This window comes from Biomphalaria glabrata, chromosome 2 (genome assembly GCF_947242115.1).
Source record: "Biomphalaria glabrata chromosome 2, xgBioGlab47.1, whole genome shotgun sequence".
NCBI classification, from domain to species: domain Eukaryota; kingdom Metazoa; phylum Mollusca; class Gastropoda; family Planorbidae; genus Biomphalaria; species Biomphalaria glabrata.
Genome location: NC_074712.1, coordinates 54,792,848 through 54,808,796, shown reverse-complemented (window position 1 = coordinate 54,808,796; position 15,949 = coordinate 54,792,848). Strand labels below are relative to the sequence as shown.

The 15,949-nt window shown below is 33.5% G+C and overlaps 1 protein-coding gene across 2 annotated transcripts; it reads right to left on the bottom strand.

Annotated features, from left to right (window-relative positions):
- Nucleotides 1–3,470: 3,470 nt before the first annotated feature.
- LOC106057011 (COP9 signalosome complex subunit 3-like) lies at nucleotides 3,471–15,259 on the bottom strand. 2 transcript variants are annotated; one of them, XM_056021481.1, is made up of 15 exons: nucleotides 15,241–15,259; nucleotides 11,900–12,029; nucleotides 9,225–9,337; nucleotides 9,038–9,087; nucleotides 8,272–8,364; nucleotides 7,907–7,981; nucleotides 7,677–7,781; nucleotides 7,152–7,241; nucleotides 6,542–6,592; nucleotides 6,323–6,424; nucleotides 6,070–6,141; nucleotides 5,090–5,176; nucleotides 4,423–4,536; nucleotides 4,111–4,191; nucleotides 3,471–3,817 (listed from the first exon to the last, which is right to left on the bottom strand). In XM_056021481.1, exons 3-15 carry the CDS (start codon nucleotides 9,310–9,312, stop codon nucleotides 3,758–3,760), a joined length of 1,068 nt encoding a protein of 355 aa, XP_055877456.1. In that variant the 5' UTR covers nucleotides 9,313–9,337; nucleotides 11,900–12,029; nucleotides 15,241–15,259; the 3' UTR covers nucleotides 3,471–3,757. The 2 variants fall into 2 exon arrangements, with proteins under 2 accessions (XP_055877456.1, XP_055877455.1); XM_056021480.1 differs by lacking the exon at nucleotides 15,241–15,259 and adding an exon at nucleotides 14,654–15,210.
- Nucleotides 15,260–15,949: the final 690 nt, after the last annotated feature.

The window sequence follows — 15,949 nt, the reverse complement described above, 5'->3', positions numbered from 1 at the left end:
TGTTAAGTTTATTAAATGTTAGAAAGGTAAACCTTATCTCTCTCCCCCCCCCCCCCCCCCCCCCAATGAAATAGTAAGTTCTAAAATACAAGCTCTCTACCACTATCCTATTTTCCTCCAAACAAAATGTACATTTAAAGCATGATTGCTGCTGATCATTCGCACACAATGTATGAAGTCCTGTTTGTCGTCTGTATATTGCAGAATTTACTATATGCAAAGATACCAGAAAAAGGTGGGAACATTTGTGTGTCTTATGGTATGTTTACTACTTATAAATAACACCAACTACTGCCTATCCAATCTTGTTTTTAAACAAGTATAATGTGCATTTTTAATTTTTTAAATACAAAAATACAACATTTTTGATAGACCTTTAGTTTTCTATAGCATTATTCTGACAACAACTTATGCTAGTTTATAAATGTTACTAAAAAAAAAAGAAAGAAAAAATCACTATTGTCCCTTACATCGTTTCCTGCTGCTACTATTTACTGCAGTTGTAGAAGCTGTCGGAGGGAATGTCACAGTTGATACTCTCAAAGCCTAAGGGGCTTCACTCCTGATTTTTCCTAGAGGTCGTCTCCTGAAGCCTTATTACCGCAAGGCAGCGGGGGTTAGAAGTCAAGAGTACCCTTCTCCTAGATGAATTGCCTTACTAGGCTGACGAGCTTCATCTGCCCGAAGCTCTCGGTTTTGTGGCGCCAGGTATCTGCCTTCATCTGTTAGTAAGAGCAGTTTCGCCGGGCTTAGTATCTAAGCCACACGAGCAGGCCAGGTGCTGGACTTAGTTGTCAGAGGCTATTTGAGACTCATGCCATAAGGAGTATTTTATAGACAATTGGAGCTTATCCCCATTGACACCCCTGGCCATGACAACCTTTGATATACTGGTAGTAAGAATCTTATCTAATTAAACACAAATGTTTAGTTAGTTCACTATAACAAAGGTACCCCCCCCCCCAAAAAAAAAAATGAAATAGTTCTAAAAAACAAATCAGGATGTTCTGAAACGAGCCAATATGCATAACATCTATGCTCTGCCGCTCCAGAATTGGCTTGATCAGTCTATGTACTACTATGTACGGGTGCTCCACAAGGTTGTGTACTTTCTCCTGTACTGTACACTCTTTACACTAATAACATAAGAAGCATCTATGACTCAGTTAAACTCATTAAATTCGCTGATGATACTGCCATAGTCGATCTTATTTCAGAAGACGAAAGTCAGTATCGAAGCTCGATTGAAGAGTTTACAAACTGGTGCACCGACAACTTTCTAGAACTGAATGTCACAAAAAACTAAAGAACTTATTATAGATTTCAGAAAGAAAAAACAAACTATACGTGAACTGCCAATAAACACTGCATCTATAGAACAAGTGAAGGCATATAAATATCTAGGCGTTATCATTAATGACAATCTCTCATGGGAAGACCATCTTGGAACTCTGACAAAGAAATCAGCCCAGCGACTTTTTTTTTTCTATACAAACTCAATAGCTTTAGACAAAATAAGAAGATCCTTGAGACATTTTACGGCGCGACTATACAAAATCTGCTAACTACGGAATAACTTGTTGGCAAGGCAACGCTTCATCTAACCTGTTGCGCCGTCTAGAAACCATCATAAAAGGGCATCAAAAATTACACTCACAACATTACCATATTTAAAGGAACTTTTTGAACAAAAGTGTCTAAGGAAAATCGAAAAAATCTTGGAAGACAACGGCCACCCGCTCCATCAGAACTATGTCAGGTCGTCGCGAAGTGGGCGACTACTGTCAATCAAAACAAGAACAGAGCGATACAAAAACTCGTTTGTACTTCACTCGGTCAGACTATATCAACGCCACTCGTTGATCAGGAAACATGATCAGGACCAAGATGCCTGTGTGTAGTCGCTGAATGAACATTATATGTTGTGTCTGTTGTATTTATGTGTATGTTTCCGTTGTGTTGTCTTTATATCAGAAATGACTCCTTGTAATCACAACAAACTTCCATAAGGATCAATAAAGCAGTCTTAGTCTTAGTTAGGGCGTGGAGACGAGAGGCCCAGGAGAGGTCTGAATGGAGGGATGTGTTGGAGCAGGCCAGAGCCATCTATTGATTGTAGCTCCACTGGGATGTTCCTTCAAACTTTAAGGTAATCTACATCCTAGCCCAAACCTGCCTCAGGACGACTGGGGATGGCAGCAGGCATAGTAAGAACCCAGGATATTTGAGGTGACTGAACAACTGTCCTGTGCCTGTGTACAATACCGCACAGCCAGGCAGCCATCCTAATTATTCAAAGGCCATTGTAAGGGGAAAATGGGAATAGATATTTTTAGGTAACCTTGAGTCCGGGCTTCCTGTATACATATCTATGTTCTATTTCAGTAACTGAGATGGAATATCTTAATAGGTCTGTCAATGTACACATATGAAAGGATTGCAGATTTATTCTGTTAGCCCCCTTCAGTATAGAACAACTATGGTTCATCTGGTAGAGCAGGGCTTTGAATGAGATGAGAGCCTGATCATTAGCTATAGTCACCCACACAATGGTTGGATTATCTCATTTCATGAGTTTGAACAAATCAAATTAATTACAGCACAGAATTTCTTCAGTGTATAGCTAAATAGGCAACTCTGAACCTGCAGGTGTGTGCTTGAAGTAAAAGAGTTACAACTTGAAAGATATTGGGATATTCAAAAGTAAACACACTAACTTTGTAACTCCTAATTGTTTATATCATCAATTTAAAAAAAACAACTTTGTTTTCTTTTGTTTATGTAGGCTATGACTGTATGTGTCGAGTACGTAGCTAGTGATGCACCATAGTTGGCAGACTTTAATTAAAAGTGACATGCTAGTACCGTCATTGATATTGGGGTTTTCTAGATTTTTTTCATTTACTGACTTGAATCTTATGATGACTACCATCGCTTAGTGTTGGAGACTAGATCAACAACTCATATAAAAGGGCCGAGGTTTCTACTAAATACCAACCAGCCACCTTCTTTACATATGGCATGCCGTGAATAAAAAGTATACATTTATTTGCTGATCATTTTAATAAAATTCACACAATAGCAGTAATTGTACCTTTTAATGAAAGATTTAGTTTTGAACCTGGAGTCCATGTCCACATGGTACCTAATTTTTTTTCATGGCTTAACAGCAGGGTTAAAGTTATTGTTGAGTCTACAAACTATTTAGTCATGTGTTCTTGAGATTTAAAACTGCATTTCTGGACTTGCAAGTCTAACAGACTTTAATCAATGTAATAAGAAATCTTTCAGTTTGTTTCTTTTTTTTTTAAAATCTTTATTCCTTTTATCTGTAGTATTCCTAGCTCTTCACAAACATTTTATGAGATGCAATGACATTTAGCATAGTTCTTTGGAACGTGAGCAGTTTGTATAATAAGGTAATACCTTTCTAAGCTATTAAAATTTTAAAATGAGAATAAGGCAAATAGTGTAAAATGAGTTATATTTATTTAAGAAAGGAACATATATATTGGGCAGTAAAATAAACTTTGAAAAATATCAGAACCTAGAGTACTACTCAACATTGAAAAAAAACGTTAAAAAAAAAAACCAACTTCAAATGTATTGGTTGTAACCAAAAATTATTTTGCACATTCTGACCAAGACAATATCCACTGATATATTTTCAAAAACAAAAATATCTAATTCGGATAACAGACAAACAGTCTTAATGTTTCTGTGGCCAGTGGAAAGAAATCTTAAAACAATATAGGAATCAATAAGCTTGAATCTTGCCAGAGGTTCCAGGAAGGTCATCATCATGACTACCAGAGCTCTGCAATTAGAACAAAATAAACAAAATTTTTTTTTTTATTCAGTATTGAATCTAAATGTCAATTTCGTCACAAAGTAATTAGTAAAATCCTGATTCATCAAGTGCTGTGTGTTTAATGTTGTTTGTATTTGTATCTATATCATTGTTAGAGCTGTAATGCTGAGGTTGACAATTATTGTAGTCAAACAGAGTTTTTGTTTGTTTTATTCCCAAAAATTCCATTTTAGATACTGAAAAACAATCTTTAATGAAAGTTCTAGTTAGAACAATGACAACATTCTGAAGCAACTTACTTTCTGAACATATTGAGGATTGATGGCAATGTCTCTGTCCATATCTCTCAGCTTCTCATCTAACTGAATGCAACGCTGCATCTGAAAATGATAGCATTGTTACAAATGACATAGTCCTTGCGATAACTAGAAAACATTAGAAAACCTAGAACCATTAGGTACAGTAACATCTCTCATGCATAGATGATCATCAAGGCTTTAAAAGGAATGTTAGCATTAAACTTTTGAGATTTTTTATTTCACTTACATTTAAAAAGTGGCACCCAAAACATGTAGTTTAAATTATACAAAGAACCATAACTTCAATATTACCTCTTTATCCAGTTCTAACAGCATGTTGGGACTGTTAAAGTTTTCTGGGTTGTCATGGAACCTCACCATTCCATCTTTTTGGTTTATTGTTGCAAAAATTTCTCTATCTTCAATCTGATAAAAAAAAATGTAGTTATATGACTATGTTCTAAAATTATAATTAATTACTAAAATAATCGAAATAACAAAAGTTTAAAATAGAAATTACTTATCACAAGTTCACATTTATTTTCTGTTTAAGATTATTGTGCACAAAAACATTATATAGGCCGTGTCACACAATGACAGTCTAAAGAGAGTTTCACTGTATGTATGTCATCCTTGCCATACTAAAAACATAGGTTTGAAGTATTTCAGTGCTACCAAACAGAGAATTTCAAATTTAACGGCCACAACCCTATTAGCTGACTACAAGCTACAAAAACTAGGTGACCAATTCTTCCTAAGAGGTTTTCTTTTGATATTTGGTGGTGTGTCATTCTCTGGACAGTTAGCAACTAAATAATCTCATGTGCTAAGGAAGTGTGACATAGTGCCACTGTCACATGATACTATGGCTGTACAAAATGTTTTTTTTTTAAAGTTACAATTCTGAATGTGAAAAAAACAACAACATTTAAATGAATGTGACTGTGGAGCTATTGTATGAATATACAATTTGACTCACCATATGCAAGACATATTTCTCTGCTTCTTTAGGACTAACAAGCTGGACTCGATTGGCCATATCAGCCAAAGATAATGTTAAGAATGTCTGCAATCACAAATGAGAACAATTAACAATATTAACTAAAAAAATTTCTAGGTGAATACATATATGTGGTGGATTAGATTATTTGTGAAATGATTATAAACTCTAAGCCTGAGTTGATAACTGAAGATCTTACACATTTTTGAGACAGAACCTTATGACGAGCTCAACATAATGTTACAAAAAATTATATAATTAAATTACTTTACATACAATCATAAAGGTAATTGAGCCTAAATCTCAGCATTTATGTAAACTAGCCTTCCTAATTTGCATAATTTAAAAACTAAGAATAAACATTATATAATGTAAAATATTAGTGTGAATGTTTTGCTAATTACACATTTTATTTAGTCTTTACATGTGTTTACATATAAAAGCCATTGGAACCATTTCTAACACCCCTGACATATGTTTCTACTACTTTTTTGCACTTGAGTAGTATTCTGTAGCCACCAACTAGTCATTGAATGCCACTAGTTTATGACCCTAAAGCTTTCTTTTTTGAGCTTAGAAAGTTTGTTTTTTTTACCACTATTTTTTTAAATGCCTAAATGGTCTCTTTTGCTATCCAATAAATCAGAATTAGGCTAAAAAAAAAATAAACAGCCTTCCACTTTCTACCCTAGGTTTAACTAGACTCCTTTCTATTCATTTTTGAATTGTTTTGGTTTATAGCTGCAGCCAGCTAGTTTAAATCCAACCTAGCCTATATGTGTGTAAGTTAACCCATGAACTGATTTGAATAAGAACTTGAAATGATCTTTTATGATCAAAATGAGCTATCCTGATGACTCACCAGTTATTGTCTTTTTGGCAAAGTAACCTTGGGCTGATAAATTGTAACTTCTATAAACGTTTGAACACTAATACATTTAAGCTGTTTCTATACAAACCTTTGTTAGCCTCTGGATATTCTTCTTGATCAAAGATGTCATACATTGTTTGACAAGGCCCATATTGTTATCCTGTAAAAGAGCCCAAACAAAAATAGCACACTGAACAAATCAACCTGCACTTTAATCAATAAAGACGTAACAAAACAGAAAAATAAAGAGAAAAACATTATATTACTAAAAGTCACTATCTGAACTTAAGCTTTATAATTACTAATTTACATATTTCAACAAAAATGCTCAGACATCTTACACGATTGAATATGTCTGTATGCTTGGTAACAGTCATTCTGAGATCTGCTAGATTATTTTGGAGATACACAGCTGCAAGATCCATATAAGCTTGACACAATGGCTGAAAGAAATATAAGATATGTATTCTATGGGAACCATAAAAATATCAGTTAGAACTTATTTATTCAGCACTGTGAAATTAGTACACTCATACAGCATCAGACTTTTAAAAATGTACCTTTATATATCTCTGAAGTACTTGTGGTGTGTATTTTGGCAGAGATATGATCTGTAAAAAATAAAATAAAACAAGTTAATCTTTAAAAACACAGTAGTCCTGTTGTGAAGGAAATTTTGGTGTGGGTTTGTTAGCAGTAGAATATTATTGGGTTTGTGTATATGTATGAATTTCATGTCTTCATAAATATTTTATTACAACATGGTGCAAGGAAAGGATGCAGCATGAATGAAGAATAATTTAGAAAAGAGAGAATCTAATTCAAAATTCTTTCAAAAACCCTGAACAGAATCAATAAGGTTGTGCACAATAAAATATCTCCATACACATTTGGTTTCCCAGACAAAATGAAATAAAAGTTGTCTAGTCTGGGACAGTCAAAACAAATATGAGACATGTTTTACTTCACTTTTGTGGGTTACAAACTTGACTTTTGTGGGTTACACCTTGACAAGGGAGAATAATACATGCCAGCAATGTAGCAATGGTACTTTACCCAAGTGAAATTAGGATTTTATTTGCAACTGAATGTTTATAAGCTAATAATACGATTCTGCTCATTATATCAACAGCAAAATTAAGTTAAATGAGACTATATTCGTATACAAACCTTGCCATGTAAAATTAAAGAAACCAGAGTAAACTTTTTATAAGCCTCCATCATGATGTGACTGACAGCAACACTTGGAGTAGTTATTACCTAGGGGAGAGAAGACAATTAGAAGAATATAAGGAATGTTATAACAACAATTTTTGTCTGAAATGATTAATATTTTTTTAAAACAAAGCTTTTAAAATAAAGTGAACATTATCCTTTTATAAATGACATGTATTTCTTAAAAGTAGAAAATTATGGCCTCCTGTGCTTAAACATGTCCTCTAGTCATTTATCTTAATCAGAGATATAAACTTTACAAAGTCATTGGTTATACTGTTTGATTCAAGTAACCGTTTCCATACACAAATGGCATTTGGAAAGAAAAAAAATTCTATTAACCTGTAAGTTTCATATGATCTAATTTTACTTAAAGCCATTTTGCTGTGCAATAAGAACTCAGGACACATTATATTTGTTTTATTTTGATATTTTCTTCAAATTATATTGAGTTTCGACTTTAAACTACTGCATACTTACTATTTCAAAACAGTATAATGCTCTTTCATAGTTCTTTAAAGCTAAATAAATCATTCCACCATAGTAATAGTACAACAAATAGTCTTTAGCATCAAATCGACCACCCTGAAACATAAAAATAACAATACTTTCCAAAAACACATTAAATAAAATTAATGCTCAAAGAGAAAAAATTAAATGTACTTTTCAGGCATTTTAATAAATAAAACAATCATTAAGACAAGATCTACCTCTCTGCTGATATCTGTGATATCTATATCTAAAAACACCAAAGCAGGTTTCAAGTTTTTGGACAGCAAACATAACTGTTGAATAATGACAAAAAATACTTGTTAATTTAAATGAATGCAGCAATTTAAAAGTACAAGAACAATGCTAAATAGGAGTCGATAGTATAGTTAACTGGAAATTAAAAGTGAAACATTTTTTATGTTTTAACTTGTTTGTATAGTAAAAAATATATATATCCATTAAAATGTTGCATTAAAAACATAATTTCTAGATCTATTCAATAAAAGGAATAAGATTTAAAAAAAAACAAAAAACATTTGACCCAATGTTGAATAATAAAATACAAAACCAATGATGCATCAACCTGACACAAGCTTGAATGAATGGAAGTCAACTGAGCAGGATGAATTTGAATTTTCTGAATTGCTTGAACTAAAGGTGCTATTCCTCTAGCATACTGATGTAATAAAAAAACAACAACAAACAAACATGAAAACATTTTTAAAATATTTTAAATTATAACAGCTACATTTTTAAGTTCACAATGTAAACAAAATAAGAAACATCTTGATCATCAATCTTTTAACTTTAGTTATGATGATGAATATGAAAAAAAAAAAAACACACTATATAGCAAAACATAATCCAATTTGGAGTAGCATTCATTATAGGGAATTTAGTCATTCTTAAAGTCTCTTATAATATATATCCTTAAGAACCAAATATATTTCAAGACAAATGTTGTTTCAATTAAAAAATGTTTTAAAATCCTGTTTAAAGAGTAATAATGTTATAGACATGCTTTTTACAATAGTTGTTTTTTATGTAAATCTTATAAAGTGTGATGCTAAGCTAATTTCAACTGCGGTAACGCAGCTGATTATTGTTTGTTCAATTAAAAAAAAAGTGGAGAATTATAAAAATGAAATTCTATGATATGATTTGTTCTTAAACATATTTTTTTCGGGAGGCAATTTTCACAGTTTGGTATGCAAGTAACTGTAAACATCAGATATATAATAGGGATTCCTTAAAATAAAATTTGTTAAGTCTACAATACTTATTTTTTCAAACCTTCAATTATATCATACACATTTCATTTTTTTTAAAGAACACTTTCAAATACTTACCATCTTTCTATCAATAATAGCTTGGGCAAACTTGTGACAAAGTTCTGCATCTGCAAGTATTGTGAAATTGGAATTTGAAAATGTATGGCATAGCCAAACAGTTTTAACTTTAATATAGTTGACAAATGTTTGTTTTTTTAAAGTATAATATGTCAGAAAGAAATAACTACACACACACATAACTTACAGTTGTCTGTGGCATAGCGCACATGTTCCCCATTACATTTAGCCAAGAACTCAGTAGTCTGTATGAGAGTAGTTTCCAGGTCAGGCATGTTGGATAAGCTGAATTTTACACATCTGTGAAAAAAAAAACAACAACAAAAGTTTAAGATCTTAAATACTTCTAGTCATAGTATTTAATGTATAGTTATTTTTTTCTAAATAATTGTTAATTTAAATATAATCACAGACTAATACACTATTGCAATCACACAAATCTTGATAATTTTAGCTGTTTTTTTTTCATTTATTTTCTTTATAAAGTAATATCAAAATATTTTATTGAAAAAAAAAAAAAATATATATATATATATATATATATATATAAATATATATATATATATATATATATATTAGGGGTGCACCGGATAGTACTTTTTGATATCCGGCCGGAGCCGGATATGACCGGATAGTAAAATTTGATATTCGGCCGGGGCCGGAGCCGGATACCTAAGTGTCTTGTTAATAGCTTGTGTTGCTGAACATTTTACGAAACTGTTAAATAACATATGACCTATATTGGTTGTTTTTTTTCCTTTTATAAACCGTATTGTTTTAAACTCTGTTACTGATTGATTTATTCAAGCTTAACAGTATTTCTAAAAATCTGTATAGCATGAGTGTGTCTGTGTGTATGTACGATGCCACCAACTGTAAAGGATGTGTGTAGGAAGGTCAATGTAAATAATGTTAGTATATATTTAACTAGTTACTAATGTAAATCTCTCATAAGTAAAGTGCAATCTGCCTTGTATAGTGGTCGGATGTATGTGTTCATGCATTTCAGAGCAACAACCTGGTCAGATATACCTAGTGAGTCTATACATGTAGTCCTAGAGTAGTGTGTATAGTTGTTTGTGTTAACCATCAAGCATTGTTTTTTCCTTGAGCATACGCAAGCCATAGAGTTGGGTGTCAGTCAAAAAAGATAACAGGGTTTTCCGTTATTTATTAAGTCAAAAGAATTAAACAATGAAATTAGCTTTCTTTGTAAAGATTTTAATACAAGGCAAAAATACACACACGCAAACATGCACATCTTTGTTTTATTTTATTGTGCAAAGAACGTACGTAAGAAACATTAAATGCAAAGATCGTATGTTTGAAACATATTTCTTAATTAATACTTATTAATTATTTTATTCGTGGTTTCAGTAACTGTTACAAAAGGGAACCATAATAAGCCTATGGATGTTAGGTGTGTAAAAGTCGTCCTAGCCTGATACACAGTGGCTAAGTACACATCTTAAGTAAAAAAAAATAATAATGATAACAAGGAGTTAATTGACTGTCACAAATTATTAAGAATATTGTTATCAAATCAAGACACTTCACTGCAGGAGTAATATTCAAGTTAACATGTTAGAAAAAGTATTTAACGTTAATATTTATTGACAGTGTAATATCCTTTGTTAGCACGTTGCATTTTTTTCATTCAGGGGTTGTTTAGCTCTCCATTTAAAGATAGCCCTGGTCGTGTCTTCTACAAAATAATTAGTTACTGGCTTACTGGGCTATATAATCTCGCGGTTTGTGTTCTGTGTAGCTAAAAGTCACTCGTTTAGGTGCGTGTGATCTATAGTCCAGCTTACTAATTGAGATTTATGTTCAAGTAACTTAGCACACTTGAAAAGGTGTGGCCTCTAGCCCAACCACGTGATTAAGATTTTTCTCCTAATAAGCAAACTCTTTGTCCGGATACCCGTGTAGACGTTTGGCTTGAAGTCCAGTCCCCCCCCCCCAATTAAGATTAACTATTAAGTAAACAAACATAGTTCCCTCGTGTGACCTCTAGATAGTGCTTACGTCCATCGTATCTGACTTGTGGTCACCTGTCAATCAATGAACTCAATGTGATGGACTAAACAAATAAAAGGGGGAGGGAGTTCATCTGGAAATATACCTAGTTACCTTAGAGGTGTGGCTCTTGTAGTCCAGCCCACCTAATAAAGATTAACTACTAAATAAACAAACTCAGTTCCCTCGAAAGGTGTGACCTCTAGAGACTGTCAATACGCTGACATTAAACCTACGTCCATCGTATTTAACTTGTGGTCACCTGCCTATAAAAAAAAACTCAATGTGATGGACTAAACAAATAAAAAGGGGTGGGAGTTATTCATCTCTACCTCTGGAGATATACTCGCACAGCTAGACAGACGTCTGGTCAGCATGACGTAGTCAAGGAATGTAGCATTTTAACATATTAACTAACCTACTCAAAGGTCTAGACAAATTGAAAAAAGTGTCAGCCATTGCTGCTCTGTATGTAAAGCGCATTTATGATGTAAAGTTTCATTTCTATTTATATTAAGTTATTAACACTCCTTGTCTTTATATTAAACGATGTTTGGTGCATATTCATAATATTTTTAAGCACATTATTTTGTTTTCATATAAACATTAATACATTCTACAACAGACATTAATGGAACGAGGTCCACTTTATGCATATTAAATATGTGTATTTTTTACTATCCGGTTTACTATCCGGTAGTGATATCCGACCGGAGCCGAATAGCACCGGATAGTAAAAAATGCCGGATATTCGGCAGAAGCCGGAGCCGGAGGGACTATCCGGTGCACCCCTAATATATATATATATAAATATATATATATATATAAAAATTAACAGCTTACAATATTCCTAAGACCCCAAGTGAAGCTTGTTGAATATCTAAAGTAGCATAGACATTGTCAAGATGGGAAGCATTTTTGGCCAGCGTATCACTACTTTTGTTGATGAAATCACACAGCTGTGTAAAATTACCTGCAAATGGAAATAATAAAAAAAAAATATTTTACTTTAGGAGCCTGTCAATCTAAACTAAAAGCTGTGAGGCAGAGTTTGTAATACACTGAAGATCCTAGATTATATGTCATACTTAGAAACTAATAACCCAGGATTTCAAGATCAAACAAGATTACTCAATTCTACTGATAACCCACACATTAAAAAGGCCTGAACAAGAATTATGTATGCCTATATTTAAACAAAAATTATATCAAATTTAAGAAGTCTATTTTGAACTAAGAAAAAAACTTCATATAATTGAAGTTAAAATGCCTGTACATCTTAACAGTATGATAAGAGATATGGAGGCTTACATATATAAGTTATGTATTGTTATATCTGTATTCTCAATAAAATATTTGTTCTTATATTGGCTTTAAAATATCAGAAATGAAATTTATACAATAAAATAATTTTAAAGTCAATTGAAACTAGAAAATCAAAAGTTTTTTTGTTTTTTTTAACACCAAACATTTCTAGTGTCTATGAAAGAGTTTGTTGAAATGTAGCCAGACATTTATAAATGCTACATTATATTTATATATGGTCGCTGGCCACATGACACCCTTGTTAATCATATAGGCCATCTGCCCTACAAAAAGTCTGAAAGGGGAACTTAAATTTATATATATATAATATATTGTTACGATCTTCTCTATCTGTAAACTCTGTAAACCCTGCTAAACAACACAGCACATCTAACACAAGAACTTGACAACAAGAGCTTCAATAAACAATGTGGCGGTTTAATGACAAATACACCAAAAACCAATAAAACACTATTGGCTACACTAAATTCAAATGCTTTAAAAAAAAAAACAACAGAACTGCCTACTAAACACTACAAGTCTCTCTTTCTACTCCTGGACTTGTACAGTTACATTTTCAAGGACTCACATGGTACCGCACAGTCCTTACTGCCTTGCTGTCCTGGACTCAACTGTCCTTTCTTACACACTGTCTCTCATCCGTGAAGGCTTTTGATCACATGACCATAACACAGGTCATATTTTCGCGTACTAGCAGTAATGTCCCTTGTCCACCAACAGCCGTTGACCTGTATTATTGGCCTGACCCGTGTGTGTCAGTAGGTCGCACTGACATTAACCCAATCAGTACACCACTGGATTTACAATATATAAATAAGAAATCATGATCTCATCTAGTCTTAGAACTAGACCTTTAATTGTAATTCTTGAACCATTCCTTGATCTAGTTAACATGTAGAAATGTATTTTTTTGTTGGGACTGGGGATGTCTTCCTCTGTGCTCTCTCTCTATAGATAAATATACAGAAGAAGCAAAAAAAAAAAAAACTAGTGCTAGATCTACGTTGTAATATATGTTCGGAAGTTACTTCAGAGTTGATAATCTACTTCCTAGCCTACTAGCCAAACCTTCCACAGGATGATGCAGGATGGCAGCTGGCAGGGTATGAACCTGGGACCATCAAGATGACGGAACCACAGTCCAGTAAGCATACTGCATGACCAGGCAGGCAGTGAACTGCAAAGTGGTTTCCAAATCAGGCGATTCTTCATATATATAATATATATATTATATAGTTGTTTTTTTCTAGAATATTTATAAGGCTAGAAAGAAGGAGGTATTGTTAGCCAATCAGATTCTATGTCTATATATTGTTACGAATCTCACTATCCAGGCTCTCTGCAAACTGCAAATCTGAGCCAATACTGTACAATTGGCAAAACGTACACTGTACAAATATCTCTCCGATAACACCGTACCAACTCTTGCACTGGCCTCTACGTCTCGTTCCGGGCTTGCACTGGGTTCAACAGTTCAGGACTGACTTCACACACTGGGCTCGTGTAAGACTCGATCACAGACCAAGATCAAGATGACGGTCGTCTTGACTGTACTTGACAGTACTCCGCACTGAACTGTCGTAATGCTCCGTACAGAACTGCACCGCTGAACCTCACTGAACTGTAGTCGACCGGACTGTATTGAACTGTGTTCTGAACCCCTTTTGTGAACCGTCTTGACTGCGACACCTCCGCTCTTTATATAGGGTCCATGCTGGCCTTCTCGAACTGGACGGAACATCGCTCGATGTTTCTAGTTTTGTCACATGACTACATCCCTCGTGATGCTTCTGAGCTCTGTTCATGATGCAGATCCTTCCCGAACCATCATGTTGACACTCATCTTTTGCTGACAGCCGTAACTCATCAAGGTTGACCGCTCATCTAGCGCTGGCCTGGGGCGATTTGCGTCAGCTGACTACACCACTACCCCATTTGTGCCACCACCAGGTTTATAACAATTTATATAGTTAATTGACCAGGTCTGTGGAGTACTATATAAAATGTTTTCTAATTTTAATAAATAGTTTTGATTACTGCTTCTCCAGAAAACGCTTTGATATGAGCCCTCAGTGCTATTCTAGAGTCTACTCTAGACTTACTCTAGAGTCTAGTCTAGAGCTTATCTTTTATTGTTTGTACTTTAGACTTTAGAAAATAGATTCTAGATCTAAATCTACATACCTAACTGAGGCTAACTCTATAGATTTTAAAATTATATTAAAATTTTATAATAAATAAAACTAAGACACGTTTATGAAATTGATTTACCTGTTGACGACATTGTTTGAACCATATTCACATAATGCTCCAATGATGATGCCATTTTATTGTTTTCCAGATCTAGATCTAGTCTAGAATTAATTTACTTACAAAAATTGTAAATTATAGACTTGTAATAAAAAGCTTGTTAACTTGTAAGTCTTGTATACTTGACTAAAGTACTAATGTCTAAACTAAAGACACTAAAGTTCTAAAGTATAAAGTCTTAAGTTGTACTAGATCAAGTAGATTTTAGTAGATCTACTATTGAATAATAATCTAAACTAGATTTTATAATCTTAGGCTGACTTAGACCTATCTAAAATAGTATTTGTATCTTATTCTTAGAGTCTTCTAAAGACGGTCCTTAATAAGTCTTAATTTACTCTTACTCTTATCTCTTTTACTTTTACTCTTACTAAAACTAAAGACGTAAAGACCTTAGAACTGAACTTCTGAAGTCTAGTAGATTATTAGATTACTAATCTAGATTAAGACTAGAAACTTTAGATAAGATAAAAAAAATATATAGATCTAGATATCTAGATCTAGAGTAATCTAGACATCTATTTAAAAAATGTGTCAAACAACTCAACTAATTATGAACAAGCCGATGTTGTTTTTATGTACATTATCGAAAACTGATTTAATATCTCAGTTATTTCCCTTTTAGTTACCAACTCCAACTAATAGGAAAATCCGTAATCAAAAAAAAAAAAAAAAAGAAACGTTTCAATTGTAACTTTTTTTTTTTTTCCAAATTTATTGTAATCTTTATTTTTTTAATCTCGTCAAAAGCTAGATTTATATTTTAAGAATTCTTTATTGTATAACTTATCAGAGGGTATATGCAGCATGGGCGTAGCCAGGATTTTTTTTCGTGGGGGGGGGGGGGGTGGAGGGGGGGGGTCTCCTCCCCCAGCCCCCCCCCCTGAGAAAAAAAATAGTTTGTATGTGTGTGTGTGTACATGATCTTTATTACATTCTGACCTTTCATTCTTTCGAAAGATGTTTATTATGCCCTACAATGTTTCTTCCTGGAGTTAGTGGACAAATTGTAGTCTTGCACTGACAGCAATGGGGTCTGGGGGAGCGCTTGGAGCTCCCCCAGCGCGGGGCGAAGCCCCACCGCCAAGCACTATTTCTGGTATTGAAAGCCAACAAGATGAATGTTCTGAGGTATCTACAGTAAATTTTCCTGCTATTAAAAAGTTTTATTTCAAAAACCTCAAATGCTATTCTCACTGCCTTACTGGCGCTAAGTTGTACTAGGATGTCATCGCAACCCTTAAGTATGCGTAATTC